The sequence below is a fragment of the Pseudochaenichthys georgianus genome, chromosome 7, assembly GCF_902827115.2.
Source record: "Pseudochaenichthys georgianus chromosome 7, fPseGeo1.2, whole genome shotgun sequence".
NCBI classification, from domain to species: domain Eukaryota; kingdom Metazoa; phylum Chordata; class Actinopteri; order Perciformes; family Channichthyidae; genus Pseudochaenichthys; species Pseudochaenichthys georgianus.
The window spans coordinates 17,120,211-17,139,205 of NC_047509.1; the positions used below are offsets into that span (position 1 = coordinate 17,120,211).

General features: G+C 41.9%; 1 protein-coding gene across 2 annotated transcripts; it reads right to left on the reverse strand.

The window, feature by feature from the left end:
- Positions 1 to 257: 257 nt before the first annotated feature.
- LOC117450086 (mitochondrial glutamate carrier 1-like) lies at positions 258 to 5,119 on the reverse strand. 2 transcript variants are annotated; one of them, XM_034088115.2, is made up of 10 exons: positions 5,031 to 5,119; positions 4,097 to 4,206; positions 3,450 to 3,575; positions 2,965 to 3,020; positions 2,478 to 2,568; positions 2,275 to 2,390; positions 1,980 to 2,175; positions 1,721 to 1,878; positions 1,535 to 1,610; positions 258 to 1,453 (listed from the first exon to the last, which is right to left on the reverse strand). In XM_034088115.2, the coding sequence occupies exons 2-10, from the start codon at positions 4,117 to 4,119 to the stop codon at positions 1,312 to 1,314; spliced, it is 984 nt and encodes a 327-aa protein (XP_033944006.1). In that variant the 5' UTR covers positions 4,120 to 4,206; positions 5,031 to 5,119; the 3' UTR covers positions 258 to 1,311. The 2 variants fall into 2 exon arrangements, with proteins under 2 accessions (XP_033944006.1, XP_033944005.1); XM_034088114.2 differs by having other exon boundaries at positions 4,097 to 4,266; positions 5,031 to 5,104.
- Between the last annotated feature and the right edge of the window lie 13,876 nt (positions 5,120 to 18,995).

An 18,995-nucleotide genomic window follows, 5' to 3' on the forward strand; every position in this document is an offset into this window, starting at 1 on the left:
GCTGGAAATGTGTGTGATGCAGCAGAGGCTCCAGGACTCCCCAGGGTAGAGTTACCCCAACACTGCAGCACGAGCATTTTTACTGCCACAAACGTATCCCTCGCAGTAATGCTTATGTGTAGCGCATGGTAACATCTTCTAAGTTTGTATAAGAACAAGTATTACAACCTGTTGCTACTTCCAACAGCCCTACCTGAGAATACATGATTACATATGCAATACTTCAGGCTACACACATTCAAACAAATAACAAATGTAAACACTGAATTCATACATATTTATTCAGCATTTAGAAATCTGTATTTACATGACATTTTAAAGTAAAAAAAATAAATAATTATCTTCAACTGGTTGAAACACTTTCAACATGTTGAAAAGTTAGAACTGCTCTCAATTCGAGTTTAGCTTTTCACAGTTCAAGAAAAAAAATAAAAAAAACAGGATAGCTATTTACAATGGTACAAACTGTTAAAAGTACTTCGACCCAGGACTTTTTCTAGCTCGACTCTGTTCTGCTTCTGAATGACAACCATAACTCAGTCGTGTGGGCTCCTGTATCTCTGACACCAAAACCTGACCAGTAACAGACAACGGGTTGTTGTGTTGACATCCACAGAGAGATTGCCAACAGCACTCTGTAAAGAACCCAAACACCTCAACCAATCTCTCTTTCAATGTAACAGAAAGTAATATTACACAGGATTCTGTGGGGCATACTGGTGGACAGTCCACCAGACAATACAAGTCATTTACCACTATATTCATATACAGGGTGCTACATCCATGGCCCAGTTGCACATGAAACCCTTTAAAACAGGATTGAAACTATTCAAGTGACGTTTCAATATTCTGCCTTTGTCATTACTTAGTATTGGCTCCCTTGCATTGTAAGGTCTCTTTTGCAACACCGTGCTACAGCCATCACACCGTGTCTTTAAGACAAGACAGTTGAAGGGAATGCCCGAGTAAGTGTTTCAGTTAAGGGTAAAAGACTGGAGTCAACTCTGATCTGATTGAATAGGTGGTCAATCTTGGGCCGTCAAGATTGTTAGTGAAGAAAGCTATTCTGTGTTTGCAATAAGCTCCACTGAAGGCCATACAAGCAGGCAAGCTAAAGGCATACTTTTAAACCAGTTTGGATTTAAAGGGCATTTTTCAGGTCCATTTAACTTTTAACAGCCTCCAACAATAAAGAAGGTACACAGTAACAGAGAGCTGGGTCCATCGCTATGACAGGGCATAGCTGCCTGTAATTTAATGAGGTGGCATAAAGAAGACTAGAAAACAGCTTGTTTATGCAGAGTAGATGGTTTAGGGTGTGCACCCTAGCAGGTACTCTCCAACTCCGACAACGTACACAACCTGTGCAATTCCAAAGAGTGGGGCAATAACAAGAGCACGGCAACTTGCCCCTTTCAGGAACGCTCCGGGACCCTCCTTTCTCAGGATCTTTCTGCAATGAGAGAGAGTGCAGGTTGAATAAAAATTCAACGTTTTCCGTTCATGTGAACCCTGGAGAAGGAAAGGCATTTACCTGATACAGTCCACCACGCCATTGTAGGTTTCCTCATTAGCTCCTTTCTTGAGTGACTGCAGCCTGGTCTTGACCACTGCACAAGTGAAAGAAAGCTTTTAAAATAAGTTAAACATTTCTTTAAAAAAAACATAAGAATTAAAAATAGTCTGGTAACCAGATATCTGCATAGACTGAGTCACTCACCGTCAAAAGGGCTGACAGTGACAGCAGCAATGCAACCAGCTAGGCATCCAGACATGAAGGACCAATAGAAGGGCACAGCAGGGTCTTCAGGGGAATGCCGGCCGAGATGGTGCAGATGTGCAAAAAGAGGGAAGTACACGACGGAGAATGGGATGTCCCTGAAAATGCAATAAAACATGCATGTTCACCACCTCAATATAAAAGCTGTCAAACCATGTAAAACCAGTTGAACAAAATCAAGCACGAGATTCGTTCTCACCTCATCAATGTTGCTCCGAGTCCCCGGTACAGTCCTTTGACTCCTTTGGTCCTCAGCAGCTCTCTGGTGATCTGTGTGGCGGACACTCGCATGATTTGAGGTGCAGGGCTGGTGTTGTAGGAACGGCTAAGAACAGCACTGGTCCCACCCATTTTCAGAGCCGATACGACACTAGGCACCCCCCTCTGCTGGGCCGCTGGCAGGTACAGGAGAAATGCATATTGTAATTGTTATTTTTAGAACATCACAAAAGCATTATTCGATCCTTTTTTCTGCTGATTTCCTTTAAAGTTACCTAGCCTTCCAGCATCCTGCAACTGGATCTTGAGCATCTCCATGGGTGTGGTGATAATGACCTGACACATTCCTGCACAGCATCCTGCCAACATCTCCTTGAACACCGTCAACCTGCTGATGAAGACATGAGACATGGATGTTGTTAAAACCAAGAATAAAATCGCAGTACAGAAGTTAGCTTTATTTAGCGCTACGACTCACCCATCTTTGCTTAACTGTTGGCGGAAGAAGTCATTAGCAGCTAGCTTGATGGCCTTCTCGGGGGTTACCAGGGTGAGATTTACTGCAGCACCTGCAACAAGAGAGGTCCACAAACGTAATTTAGATGAAACATTAGAATACAGAAAGATGTCTGTCAAATGAATTATTCCACATCACAGATATCAATAGGATAAAGTAGCTATGGTTCATTCAAGGCATAGGATCTGCTAATGTGGTCACTGCCTTACAAGATGAACCAGTAACCTATTGACAAGCAGTAACATTATGGGATGAAAATGATTCACGAAACTTGGCATAAGAAAAGCGTTCTTTTTGGTAAACAGATTAGATTCCTGTTGCATTGCCAATTGAAATCTATCACAGAACCCCCCAAAAAGTTATATTTGATATACTTGGTAATAATCCAATTAAAGAGTCTACTCAGACATAGAAAACGGTATGTTATGAACAATATGATTAGTCTTACCTCTATACATGCCAAAGTAGCCTTCAGATTTAACTGTCTTTATAAGGCAATCCATCCTGAACAAAAAACAGGAATTGATAGTTATGCACATTGTATACAGGAAACACTTAATGTTTATGTATAACATAACAGAGTATAAAACAAAACAAACTGGTATTGGAAATGAAAACTTGACATGAACATTGGCAAGGCAATGGTTGTCAAATAATGTTGATTATAAATTGGTCACAGAAAGAAAGGAATAAATACTGATAATCTAGACAGTTTAACTTGGGTTGACCAGCCTTTGCTAGGCTCAGTTTCTTAGTATTCATTCTCGGAAAACAGTCTAATCAGAAAGACACATTACTGTAAATATACAACTGAAAGGTGACAAATATGACAAATCTGTATAAGTGGCAGAAGTGCAGCATTTGCCCATTTAAGTAAGTTAATTCCAAATCTAGGAAAAGAGCAGGGGGGTGGGGGGGGGGGGGGTTTCTTACATATTTTTGTAGAGTTGTTGCCCGCTGCGCTGGTTCTGCAGGCGGGTCTTGGCCAGGTCAATTGGAAACACACAGGTGACTCCCACCATGCCTGCAATCCCTCCATTGATCAGTTTGGCTGGTAGGCTGTTTAAGTACAAGTCAAAACAGACATGTGCATTACAATCATTCTTTTTTTAGTCCTCAAAGTGGACTAAAAGGTGTGGCAATGTCAGAGAGTAAAACCTACTGAAACTGAACTAAAGCAGTACAATTAGTGGTCTGATAAAGCACATACTTAGTGACTTTCTCTCCATTGGAAAATCCTTTTTTACTTTAAAGGGTGTCTGTATACTGTATGTGAGGCCTTAGCATCGCAACTGAACTGAGTATAATGTGACTGCCTCTGGGAATATGCGCTTCCAAAAATAACTTAACGACAGAGTAAATAAAACATACACATATGTCCAGAGGCAGTCGAATCATAAGGCTTCATTGATTTGCCACGTTAGCCTTGGAGAAACAGAAGGCTAACTATAACAATTTACAAGACTTTAACAGAGTTAAATAATCAGCAAGCTTTATTTCTATATTGCACTTTGAGCAGGCTATATATGGTGTCATGCTGGATTTGATGTATTGTCCCGATGGACAGAGCAGGTTCGTACCTAATCTGCTGTTGCTGGGCCATGGTTCTTGGTTGTTGTGAGTGCAGAGGCTGGTCAGCACAAAGGAGGAGGCCGCAGAGGGAGAGCAGGCAGAGAGTCCCTGAGAGTCACTGAGCAAGGCGGGAGTGTAAGGAAGCTCAGGGTTATATATATAGAGAGGAAGTCCAGCCCTGCAGATCCAGGGATAAATTCAACATTACTCTCCACCCACTGCACCGCCAGCCAAGAAATGGAGCCAAGGTCAGTCATCACCCAAACAAAATCACACCACAAGCTCATTTTCTTCCACGGACACACCTGCCTATGTTTAGAAATTATTTCCAGTTGCCCAAAGATCTTCGATCCAAACACACTGATTGGGTAATAGTCAAATGGATTAGTGTCAGACAACTATGCCACACCAATGGTTGTGCAAAAAGTGTTGCCATACAAATTCTGATTGTTTTTAGTATACACATCTATTGTGATTTATAATCACAATGAATCAAAAACACCTCCAGACCAGAAAAAACATCTTTAAAAAGAAACTTTAGTGCTTTTCTTAAATAAGTGCCTACTTTGGTACCAGGCCTGGTTTCTGTGATGTTGCTGTATTGGGGTAAATCATGGTAGGCCTACACGTTTTTTTACAAAAATACTAAAGACTATGGTTTTACTGTATATTGAATGATACTACCTGTTACTGCAACCACGTTTAAATAGATTGATTGGATCTAATACAATTGTAGTTTTAAGCTAAAAGCTAGTAAAAACATTACCGAACTAAAAGTTGCACATTTTGAAGTGCAGCCCTGCCCTGCTATGAGCTACCTCTGGACTACAGTTTATTGACAATGATGACTGGCTAGTTAAAATATGTAAACGTATATTTCAGTTCACCATAAACATTATGGTTAGGTTACGGTATGTCTCGTTAAAAGCATGCTCGACCCACCTTAGATGAAAGCTAATGTCCTGCTTTAGCGAAGTTTAAGTGGCCTCTCACTCCAGCAGGCTTCAAATCTGTATGAATGAATATCAAATTGAGGAAGCGCGTTAACCTTCCAGGGGCGTCACATACCTGAGTTATCCAGTGACAAGAGGGGATTTGCAAAGAAGGATGGGCCAATTTGCCTCAGAATTTGCACAGGAGAGCATGATGCAACTTTTCCCAAACATTTCTCACAGGTTGCTCAGACACATGTAACTAATTCTGCATGGGCTCTCAAACCTCAGAATCCCAAACTAACCAACTTATTCTCCTCCTAAGCTTTACAGAAGACACTTTATCTAAATAAATGTATAATCGACTAGTTTTTTCCATATATTATTTGTAATCTTTATTAATTTACACACTTTTCACAGTTAAATTAAATGCATTTTAATCAGTACATTGTGCAACATATTGCCGAAACCATAAACAGCTGAAGAGCAAATAAACACTCGTCCATCGGCGTCCATTTAGTATGCATGTGCATTGCAGGTATAGTCATATTGTCAGTTTTTCACAGCGGGCTGTGTTTGGTTCTTCACACCGCCCAGGGTCACGGTGCATCGGTCTTTAGAGACCCGGCTGGTGCGGACACAGTGGTGCGAGCGCGTGTTGCAGCGCCTGCAGCTGCAGCGCTGCGCTGCAGGATAATACAGCTGTGAGTTTACATCCTGAGGGCAGCCCGGAACATGGACGGCTCGGTACACCAGAGAGAGAGGCACACAGCTGCGCTGGATCAGGAAAATCCTTCCGAACCTTCCTTTCAAATTGGTGTCCTGACAAAGGGGAAACAACACTGTTAACATGAGATTGGGGCGTGTGAATTGTGTTACAGCACTTCTACCCATAATCAGTTTCACAAAGTATATGTAAAACAAGCCAAGATCTTCATTTGGATCCACATGTTGCACTTAGATTAGAATGAAACTAGGTAGGCTATTTTACTCAAGTATAATGTACTTAAAGTAACCTACAATTAAATGTTATGTCAAGGTACTCTTTGCTATAGCCTACTACACTATATTTGACACTTAAATATTGTACTTATTACTCCTCTATTTTCGCACTTAGTTACTTTGCCAATTTTCTTTATTCGGAAATTGGCCATTGTAGCTACTTAATATGTTTTTTACTTTGGGTGGTTTAAAGGTGCTAAATTCCAAATTCAGAGCATTAGAAGCAGAAAACAATTTTCTCTATATTAAACATAGTGGTGTAATGTTGTCCTTAGCAGATAAAGTCACACTGTTCAGGAAAACATTACATGTTCTGCTGTGTTTGTTGAAATATAAGCTTCTCTGTGCTTTTTTTATCCAGCCGGTACTGCCGCATTTGAATTTGAATCTCTGTGTGCGTATGTCCAACTGACTAGCTAATGGCCTATGCTCTGTTTTCTTACAGTAATTGTTCCTGAAACAAATAAAACCCCTCTATTTAAAACTCTTAACTCTTTAAACACTGTAGCTGTTGTTTGCACTGTTAGCTTTTAGCCGCCCCTTTAGCCGTCACCATGTTGTTAGCCGTGTGGAGACAATCACTTAATCACAGATGTGATCTTAGGAGTTTACTTCAGCCACCATGTGGACTTCCAACTTCCTTTGTTTGGACAATTTAAGATGCCGAATCAAGGTATAGCATTGCAGTATGTTGCATCAAGTAGGCCTATTCTTTTAATGGGCATAACCACGCCAACAGCATGCTTCCTTGTTTGGATTCATGCATCAAAATGTTCAGCTAAGCTTTCTATGGACAGTGGAGAGTGTATAGTCACCTGTGTGTGACAGTAGCCGCTGCATATGGTTGTGTTGATTGCCACACACTGGCCGCAGTCTTGCCTCTCAATCCATATGGTGTGATTCTTCAGCATACAGGAAAACACTGTTCCATGCATTAACGCACACAGCAGCATGCATTTCAACACTAACGACGGCATTCTGAAAATGAGACATTTTGAAAATCATTATTACAAAAACAATATATACACTCAGGAGAATTTCATTGCAACAATATCAACATGTTAGGTTCATGCAAACTTAGATTGAAGAGAAAAAACACACCTTGACATATGACCTCTCGGAATTAAGAGATATCCAATAAAAACAATATGAATTTAAGCCTGAAGGATTTGACTTCAGAGGAAATGGTTTTAGATTTCTAATAAATCTGTGTTGTCTTAATCAAATAAGTGGATGAGAGTTCTGGATTCTTCCTCTTGTTCAGTCCACTCAGTTCCCCAACTCCACCATGTTCCTCTCCTTTATGAAATTCTGAAAAGATGATTGTTGTCCATCCTCTTTTATGGACGCCTTAATCCACCGCGACTGCCCCAGTACACTAGAAGTCTAAAACATCATTCCAGAAATCACATGAATGTGGGTGTGTTTAGTGTGTGTGTTTTTGTGTGTATTTGTGTGTGTGTGTGTGTGTGTGTGTGTGTGTGTGTGTGTGTGTGTGTGTGTGTGTGTGTGTGTGTGTGTGTGTGTGTGTGTGTGTGTGTGTGTGTGTGTGTGTGTGTGTGTGTGTGTGTGTGTGTGTGTGTGTGTGTGTGTGTGTGTGTGTGTGTGTGTGTGTGTGTGTGTGTGTGTGTGTGTGTAGTGTTCCTTTTCAGAGGTGATACTGAAGAATATGGGCTCAACCATTGGGTAGGGGGCTGGTCAAACCCGATTCACGTGGTTGATTCCTCACGTTTTAGACCATGTGAAGTCCACCTTCTTACCCTGTGTTTTGATTTAATTTGCAAGGTACACCCACCAAAATTCCTGAAAGTAAGTCCCTTTTCGAAAGTGAAACCCTGAAGATAAACTAGTGTTTGCACATTTGTAAATGTAGACTGTAAAACCACATTTAATGGCTATTTGTACACTTTAATTATGAGTTTATCAAATAATCAATTCCCAAATCAATATTAAGGGCATTAATCAGTTATTAAATGTGAAAGAAATAAAGTTAAATATTTCTTAATTTCTAACTATACTATATTTAAAAACATTTTTTAAGTGATCTCATTTGGCTGATGCTGGGTCAACTCTCTCATGTTTCTGTCTCTAACTGAGTGAAAAGGTTATGCCCTCCTTTTCTAAGCCATTAATGCTTCCATTATTCCCATCTGTTACTAATGTGAGTGGCCATGTGCCATCATATTTTCCCCGCACAAAGTAGTCAATAAACATGTTTACCAAACACAATTGATCCTAATCATCCCATCATCATGTCCAAAGCACACTTCATGATCCTCAATGCAAACACAGGCTTGTTTCCACTATTCAATTAAAAACACAGGTCTTGATCCTGTTCTCTTCAACCATCTACATGTATATATCTAAAGTTAACAATCATGGTAAACAAAAATAATCAGAATTATTCCAGAAAATTTATGTAAATATACACTGAAATACGGACAAATGCAGGGACAGTTCAATTAATTAAAATATACAATATTACCGTATTGTGGTTTTCCCACTATGCTGCTGACCTGGCCACTGTTTCTGCCATTCTGCTTAATGATAATCATGTTGGATCACATGTCACAACTCCATCAGATAATTGCAACAAAGTGGGTTGTTGACAGTTCAGCAACTATCTGCCCTGACACAGATCCAGCTTTATACAGATGGTCGGATTATATTTTGTGCAAGGTCTCGAAACAAAAAAACTTCAATAGCTCAAAAAAGTAGTGGCATGCTTAAAACCACTGTGCACTGTGTACTACTAGGGTCATGATTGGGTCAAAAGCAGGTATTGTTTTAGATTACAAGATGGTAACTGTGCCTTGAAACAATGAACAATTGCTTTATTTTTTTGCAGGAGGAAAGCGGAGATACAGGACTTAACACAATGACACGTCATATACATTCATAGTAAAAGACACATGTTGAAACTATTTGTACCTTTTAAGATGAAGTAGAGACCATTTTGCGAATGTATCACCCTACTTCAGGAGACATGGCTTGGACCACGTACATTAATTATGGGACTTTATCTTGAATCTTGAATCGTTCTTATGCTAAAGCTGCGCAAAATGTGTTCACACAGGCAGACAGATATATACACACACCTAGCAAAGTACTCGCTACTTCTAACCTCTCTGTAAACCCGCTCCACTCATCCGATCACTTCTTCATTTCATTCTCTCTACCCCTTTCCAAACATAACAAACTAATCTCTTCTCATCCTGCACCTGTCCGCAGTTACCTCCGTTCCCTCTCCCCCTCTACCTTTGTCTCATCGGTGCTCTCAGCCCTCCCTTCCTCTGACTCGTTCCAACTCCTGCTTCTAAACTCTGCTGCAGAAACTCTCCTCTCTACTCTCTCATCCTCTCTGGACTCTCTCTGTCCTCTCACATCTCGGCAGGCTCGTCAGTCCCCTCCTGCTCCCTGGCTAAATGACGCACTGCGTGCTAATAGAACCGTCCTTAGGGCAGCAGAGCGGAAACGGTGGAAATCCAAACACCGCGACGACCTCCTAACCTATCAGGCTCTCCTCTCCTCTTTCTCTGCTTCGATCTCTCAGGCAAAAAGCACTTTCTTTCAAGATAAGATCCAATCTTCCTATTCCAATCCTAAAAAACTATTTTCCATCTTCTCCACCCTCTTGGACCCTCCCAAAGCCCCTCCCCCCTCCTCACTTCTGTCAAGCGACTTTGTTAACCACTTTGAAAAAAAGGTTGATGATATTCGCTCTTCTTTTTCTGACTCACCTTTACTCACCGATGGGTCACCAGACCCTCCTTCCACCCGCACACTAACCTCCTTTTCCCCTCTCTCGCCAAGTGAGGTTCTTACCCTCATTACCTCTGCCCGCCCTACCACCTGTCCTCTGGACCCTATCCCTTCAAACCTCCTTCAGACTATCGCTCCTGATATTCTACCGTTTCTCACCCATTTCATCAACACTTCTCTGGTCACTTTCCAAACAGTCTCAAGGAGGCAAGAGTAAACCCTCTCCTAAAGAAACCCACTCTCAACCCGTCTGATGTTATAAACTACAGGCCTGTCTCTCTACTCCCGTTCCTGTCTAAAACACTTGAACGCGCTGTCTTTAAACAACTCTCCTGTTATCTCCATCAGAACAACCTTCTGGATCCGCACCAGTCCGGTTTCAAGGCAGGTCACTCCACAGAAACTGCTCTCATTGCTGTCACTGAGGAACTGCACACTGCTAAAGCAGCCTCCCTCTCCTCTGTCCTCATCCTGTTGGACCTGTCTGCTGCAATCGACACGGTGAATCATCAGATCCTCCTTCACACTCTCCAAGAACTTGGAGTTTCAGGCTCTGCACTTTCCCTCCTCACCTCATACCTCAAAGACCGTACCTACAGGGTTACTTGGAGAGGGTCCGAGTCCGACCCTTGTCAATTAACTACAGGGGTCCCTCGGGGCTCTGTTCTTGTTCCCTCCTCTTCTCCCTGTACACAAACTCGCTCAGATCAGTCATTAGCCCGCATGGTTTTTCATACCACTGCTACGCTGACGACACCCAATTAATTCTGTCCTTTCCCCGCTCAGAGACCCAGGTCATCGCACGCATCTCTGCTTGTCTAGCTGACATCTCTCAGTGGATGTCCGCTCATCACCTCAAGCTCAACCTTGACAAGACTGAACTGCTTTTCCTTCCGGGAAAAGATTGTCCCACTCTTGACCTAACAATCAACATCGGCACCTCTGTTGTTTCCCCAACTCACACTGCAAGGAATCTGGGTGTGATCCTAGATAACAACCTGTCCTTCACTGCAAACATCGCTGATACAACCCGCTGCTGCAGATACACGCTTTACAACATCAGGAAGATACGTCCCCAGCTGACCCAGAAAGCGACGCAGCTTCTGGTCCAAGCTCTCGTCACCTCACGCCTAGACTACTGCAACTCCCTCCTGGCTGGTCTACCTGCATGTGCCATCCGACCTCTGCAGCTCATCCAGAATGCAGCGGCTCGTCTGGTCTTCAACCTTCCTAAATTTTCCCACACCACTCCGATCCTCCGCTCCCTTCATTGGCTTCCGGTAACTGCTAGAATTCACTTCAAGACACTGGTACTTGCGTACCATGCTGCGAATGGATCTGGCCCTTCCTACATCCAGGACATGGTTAAACTGTACACCCCAGCGCGTGCACTATGCTCTGCATCAGCCAAACGACTCGCTGCACCCTCGCTGCGAGGGGGACCCAAGTTCCCATCAGCAAAAACACGTGGGTTTGCTATCCTGGCTCCAAAATGGTGGAATGAGCTCCCCATTGACATCAGGACAGCAGAAAGCTTACACACCTTCCGGCGCAGACTGAAAACTCATCTCTTTCGACTCCACCTCGAGCGATAGAATTACTGACAAAGAACTGCTAACAGAGCACTTATATACTAATAAAGGACTGGCTTATCTATAGCCACTTGAGTAGCACTTGAAATGCTTGGCACTATGAAACCTGATGTACTTATATGATTCTGTTTTCTTCAAGGTTGTGTCTTCCTGGTCGAATGTACTTATTGTAAGTCGCTTTGGATAAAAGCGTCAGCTAAATGCAATGTAATGTAATGTAATGTACTCAAAAATGCCTTCTGTGGTAGTTTGTGTAATAGTATTAGTAAGTGTTTCAAGGAACATACTTTAATGACACACAAACAGACTCACAAGGGGAAAATAATGTTTGTTCTGGTAACTATGTGTACAACTTTAAAATCACAATCAGCAAGGGCACTGGGTGTAGGTGGGAAGAAGTGTTGAAGGGACCCTTTCCGGATTTGGAGTTGAGGCTATTGGGATCACATTGCAAGATATATTTATTTTTTGCACCCGTTGCTTTGAAAAATAAAGGTCTAAAACTTTGCATGCAAGAATGAATGTTCTCAGGCAGGTTTGTTGTCAAATTTCCAAACAAATATGTGGAAAGGTTTATTATAAACGTAGGAATTGGCATTCTAACAGGACAGGCCATTTAGTTGCCCTTCTGCTCAACCCTTCCCTTGTCGCCCTTATCATCACGATGTCTGCAGATGCTGTTTGAGGTTTACGGTCTGAGTCTCTCTGTTTCTGATGATACTGTCCGGGTAACTCTACACGCTCCGATAAGACCCTTGAGCTGCGTCAGACAGAAACATGAAACCTTTTTGTTTGATATTAGCCATGCCCTGGCCATGCCCCCAGGTCAAGAGGTCACATAACACAAAGTAAAACCAACCATTACATTTACCTGAATTACCTGGTCCAGCAAAATCAGTAAACGTGCATTATTATTATTTGATAAGCTATACATATTAAAGTGCAGATATGTTTTCTCTTAACATAGAAAACACTCTTTGCCTTGTTTTCTTTTGTTGATGTTTTTTATTTGTTTGGTTGTATGTAATTATAATGGGAGAATATTAAAAAGATTGTAAAAAAAAAGCTAGATATAGCTTTAATATAAATGTAATATATTTATCCATCTATGTAATTAAAAAAGAAAATCTTGTGAACTAAACAAGTTTAACAATGAAAAAGTGGGAGGAGAGTAGTCTGAATTGGGTTCTGGAGCTGTGCTCCACCTCATACATCGCACTCATTTGCTAGCCACGAGCGATTCCAAGTCAGTGAGCGTCACATCCACCGTGAGGCGCTGAAACTGCGCCACACAGTTTCTCCTGCAACAACTGCTCACGTTGACCAATATTTTCTGTTCGCTCGCTCACCCGCATCAGGTGATACCCTGCTAGGGTAACTATTGGCTCTTGTCTCAGACCTTCCCCGAGGTGATTGGTGGAGTGACGAGCACTCAGCATGTGACCTCTACAATGAGCTTCCAACCACGGAAGTATCATGGTGGACACGTTGTTTTAATACTGTGTTAAATTTGAACACAAACTTGGTTGTGGTGCAAATTATACCGAATCAACTAGGCGTATTTTTTATACCAACGAGGCCGTCCGCAACATAAAAGCCAAACTTGAATGTTGTAAATGTTTTCGTTTCAAGCTGTTTGTAGTTTAAGTTTCGCTGTTGAAGAGTAGAATTAACCCCAGTGGCATGCTGGGAAACAGAGCCGTTTTCCCTCATTAACTGGCATATATGGCACATATGGCTCTGACTGGGAGCATTTATGTCTGTAATCTACTGTCTTTTAAAATTAATAATACACTACGCGCCATGGACTAAAGAAGATGCTTAACAATTCAGTTGAATACAAAGTCATTTTTGGACCAGAAATCTTCCATTGAGATATAATGAGAGTACCTGAAAAAACGTATGTGTCTTATATAAAAGTAAATTAATATATTACATTAATAGTAACATAAAATGTAAATGAAAAATGTAATGCAACATAAATCAAAACATGAAAACAGTCACAATGCAAAGACAATACTTTTTCCCAGAATCACAGCATTCTGAAATATTTATTTTAACATACTCTGAATTTGCCCAAAAGCAGCCATCAACAAAAGTAGGAGGTAGATATAGCAGTCAGTTGTTCTCCAATGTTCTCTGCAGTGATTTCATGTGACCACTAGATGGCAGGCAAACACAGTCCCACATTAAGTCCGATCATAATTGTGAAACTGCGGCCAGATATTTTGCTTACACACGCAAATTGACATTCAGCACTTTGACCTTCTTCCAATTCTTTATCACACTTAGGGCTTACACATTTTAAATAAAAAAATTAATGGAAGTTATATGCACTCATTATGCATATATGTTAGCATTCTAAACACATACAGTAGCAATAATACACTCAATAACTCAATAACTTATCCCTAATGGGCCCTGCACTTGTTTATTTCATTTACACAATATCACAATAACATTAAAGTGCTGATCAACAGTGTTTAGTTCCAATTCATTGTCTAATAGAGAAAACAATGAGCAGCTGAACAGCTGATATGCAAACCACAGCAACAACATGGAAGCTGTTTAATTTGCCCTGCATGTGCATTGCTTTGGTAAGTATATTGTCAGGGTCCCACAGTGGACTGGGTCTGGCTCTTCACACAGGGTCACTGTGCATGAGTCATTAGAAATCTGGTGTTGACACAGTGGGGTGCAGTATTGTAGCCTGCAGCTGCAATAGTTGGCTGGTTGATAATGCAGCTGGGAGTTTACATCCTGAGGGCAGCCTGGCACATGGGCGGTTCGGTACCCCAGAGAGAGAGGCACACAGCTGGGCTGGATCAGGAAACACATCTCAAACAGTCCCCTCACATTGGTATCCTGAAAAAGGACAAACATGACTGTTAACATGACTTGGGGAGTGTGTCAATAATTGCGATATAATTTAGTAAGCAATTTTACACTTCTGCCCATATCACTTTCAAAATGACCAGTTCCTTGTCACAGTCTAGAATATGGGCCCAACCATAAGGTTTGATGCTGGACAAACCTGCTCCTCATGTTCATTCCTCACGTTTTAGGTCATATGAAGTCTGCTGTCCTGTGTTTAGATGTCATGCACAGGATGCCCCAGAATTCATGAAAGTGAGTTCACACTCAGACACACATTTAAACAAAATTGAAACATTTTAATTCATTAATATGTTCCATGTGTTGTTACCTTTTAAGACAGGGGAGTTGACCTGAACTATTGAAGAAGCAATTTATTAAAGTACCCAAAATACAAATGAAATTAAGTTCATAATAATTTGTTATTATTTGAAGTGATCTCATTTGGCTAATGCTGGGTCAGCATGCTCATGTTTCTGTCTCTGAGTGAAAAGATACCCTCCTTTTCTAAGCCATTAATGCTCACATTATTCCCATCTGTTATTCATGTGAGTGGCCATGTGCCCTTTTTTCACAAAGTAGTCATTTTTTAAGAGCTATTGGTTGCTGAAGACATTGGATCCGTGAGTTCATATAGAGAAATTATTAATATATGGCCCGAAAATCTTAGCGTAGCTCTTTAAACGTATGAGTTGTTGTTTCATTAATAGTAGAGCTTGTTCTATGATTGTTTCTCCTGTTACAGCTTTCTCTTGTGTTGAGTCCTTATTATCATTTGATGAATAAATAAATAATGTAATGCTATGAAGTTTGTCAACACTCTTCCCTCTTTTTCTGAATTCCAGTAATATAATTTGTTTGGCTGATGTGTGCTTCCTTTAAACTAAACTACAAAGATAGCCACAAACAAAGGTATTTCAGTTCACCTTGTCAAAGGAAACTCAGTAATTAAGTATTTGGAATTGCTGAATTTTATTGTGATTTGACGCTGTTGTCACTTCAGTGGTTGGAGGGGATTTTGGTTAGGACAGAGGCCATGGATCGCTATTGCACCAATTATGAGATGAATTGAATGAAGAAATCAGAATCAGAAATCCTTTATTCGTCCCGCAATGGGGAAATGTACATGATTACAACAGCAGATATTGCAGATAACTTAAGGGAACAGTGTTATTGCACCAGGGGTATTTCAGACTGTGTGTGTGGGGGGTCTAGCAGGGGCCGTGGTGGTTGTACAGCCACACTGCTGCAGAAAGGATCTCTAGACACCATGGGTAAAGCAGCCTGTCGCTGAAGGAGCTGCACAGTGCGGACAGGGTGTCCTGGAGGCGGTGGGACACATTGTCCAATAGTGATGACATCTCCCAACTCATAACCACAATCATTAACTCCTCCTTCTGCTCTGGATCAGTCCCCCCCTCACTCAAACTGGCTGCTGTTACACCCATACTGAAAAAATCTGGACTCACACCTGACGTCATGTCCAACTTTCGGCCCATCTCCAATCTCCCCTTCCTATCAAAACTACTCGAACGTGTTGTAGCCTCCCAACTGAAATCCCACCTCAGCTCCAATAACCTGTTTGAACCTTTTCAATCAGGATTCCGCACAAAACATAGCACAGAAACATCCCTCCTCTGAATCACTAACGACCTCCTCCTCTCCTCAGACTCCGGCAATCTCAACATCCTCCTCGACCTCACAGCAGCGTTCGACACCATCAACCACACCATTCTGCTGTCCCGCCTGGAATCATCTCTTAACATCACTGACACTGCACTCTCCTGGTTGAAATCATACCTCACCAACAGACACCAGTTCATCCACATAAGTAACTGCACTTCCTCCACTGCCCCTCTGTCCCAAGGCGTCCCCCAGGGTTCGGTGCTTAGTCCTCTCCTTTTCATCCTCTATATCCTCCCCCTTGGAAAAATCATCCGCCGCCACAACCTCCAGTATCACTGCTACGCGGATGACATCCAACTCTACATTTCCACAAAAACCATCACTGCCACAACTCACTCCACACTCACCAACTGTCTCTCAGTAATTAAATCCTGGATACAAACAAACTACCTTCAACTGAACAGCGACAAATCAGATATCATCATAATCGGACCCACATCCCGCACCAACACCAACCAGAACTTCAACCTCACCCTTGACAACACCACTCTAACCCCCTCTCCTCACATTTGCAACCTTGGAGTAATCTTTGACAGCCAGCTCAAATTCGACAAACACACAAACTATATCACCAGGACTGCCTTCTTCCATCTGAAAAACATTGCCCGCCTCTGCCCCTCACTCTCCTTCCCGGCTGCTGAAACCCTCATCCACGCATTTATCACCTCAAGACTGGACTACTGCAACAGCATCCTGTATGGTTCATCATCCAAAATTCTAAATAAACTACAATACATCCAGAACTGCGCTGCCCGCCTCCTCACCCACACCCGCTCCAGAGACCACATCACCCCCGTCCTTCAAAACCTGTACTGGTTCCCTGTCCGTCAACAAATACACTTCGAAATCCTTCTGCTAACACACAAAGTTCTCAATAACCAGGCCCCCCCCCCCCCTACCTCACCGACCTGATCCACCACTATACCCCCTCCCGCAGCCTTCGTTCATCAGAAGCGAACCTCCTCTCTATCCCCACACAAACCAAGCTCCGAACCTGGGGGGACAGAGCCTTCTCTATCGCTGCCCCCATCCTCTGGAACTCCCTTCCGCAACACATCAGAGACTGCACCGACCCCCCCACTTTCAAAACACTGACAAAAACACACCTCTTCAGACGGGCTTTTAATTTGTGAATTATGCTGAGTTGCTGTTTTAATATTTATTTATTTTTTATTTATATTCTTTATTCTATATCATGTTTTATGAAACCACTGTAAAGCGTCTTTGAGCACCTGGAAAAGCGCTTTGAAATCAAATGTATTATTATTATTATCTTTGCCATCACTCTCCTGTCCCCAACCTCCTCCACAGTGTCCAGAGGACTCCCCAGGACAGAGCTGGCCTTCTTTAACAGTCTGTTAAGTCGCCTCCTGTCAGCAGCCGAGATGCTGCAGCCCCAGCAGACCACACCATAAAAGATGGCTGATGCCACAACAGAGTCAAAGAAGGTCTGCAGGAATGCCCCCTCCATCTAAAAAGACCTCAGTCTCCTCAGCAGATACAGTCTGCTCTGTCCCTTTTCATACAGAGCGGAAGAATTATCAGTCCAGTTCAGTTTATTGTTCAGATGAACACCAAAGTATTGATAGATCTCACAATCTATATGTCCCTGGATTTTCACTGCTGTTGGGGGTGAGTGTAGGCACCGTCTGAAGTCCAACACCAGCTCCTATGTGCATTCTGTGGCATCATGCACCTCAGGACGCTTCTATTGCTCTCGCATCGGACCAGGGGCCCCTGCAGTAGCTAACATCTACCTGGCAAGGCCCCTGCAGCACCTAACATCTACCTGGAGCTATCTGCAGCAGCCAACATCTACCTGGAGCTATCTCACCAACCACAGCTTTCAGTATGCCACCAAAGGCACCTTCTTTTGTGGCATAATGAAAGCTGTGGTTGGTGAGATAGCTCCAGGACAGCAGATGGACAGCAAAGAAGGAAAACCAGAGGAGGATCTAGTCTCTCTTGCTCAGATAACAGAGTTACTAAATCAGCAGAAAGACATGTTTACTGCACTCTTACAGCAGCAACAGGAGAACTTCAGAGGCTTTGTTAAAATCAGTATGGATTCCACTAACAAGAGGCTGGATGCCATTACAAGGGAGGTTCAGGAAATCAGGCCGAGCATTCAATTTACTCAAAAGGATGCAGATGACATGAAAACTCAAAATGTGAAACAGTCTGTACATTGTAAGCTGACATCTTGAAACATAGATTAGAAAAATAATTACCACTTACTTAATAATTGGTAGCATAAACACAAGTTTTGAAGTTGATTACACCAAAAATTAAGTTGTTCCGAGTTTTACCGTATGATTTAAAAGGAATTTTAAGTTGTATGTACTTAATTACCCTCATTTGGGATACAAGTTTTTAAGTTGATTACTCCAAAAATTAAGTTGCTCCAACTTGTTTTACCGTATGATTTAAAAGGAATTTTAAGTTGTATGTACTTAATTACCATCATTGTGAACACACGTTTTTAAGTTGACAACCATTTATAAATTAAGTTGCTCCAAATATATTGTTTTCAATAGTTTATTCTTAGCTTTTTCATGTGTTTGCCTTTAAAGAAAGAAATTAATTGATTCCACAACAAAAATATTAGGCAATTCACTTTTTATTTTGAGCTGCAGTTGTTTATTTCAACACATGATGTTTCAATCAGGAGAGAATTCATTTAGTTTGAACATTTATTGACACATGCCATATGATAAGGTGCATGAACACCTGAAATCACAGCTGACTGCAGGAGAGAGGAGAACCATTTTATAGTTGATTGGCTGCTGGAGAATGAGGTGAAATGTAATAGGTTAAGAGAACGCCTGTGATGAGCTGATTATATGCAGCTGCAGAGTGAATGTATGTACACCCAGTCTTCCTGAAAGAACTTGCGCTGAGCTTCATTTAAATCTTGAAAAAAAAGATAAATAACACAAATTAAAATTTCCCCACAAATAATAAATAAACACATGAGCCATATTACCATGGGACATGGGGACACAGCAAATACATGCTGCGATCACAACGAAGTTAGAGGCCTTTGCAGATTTAAAACC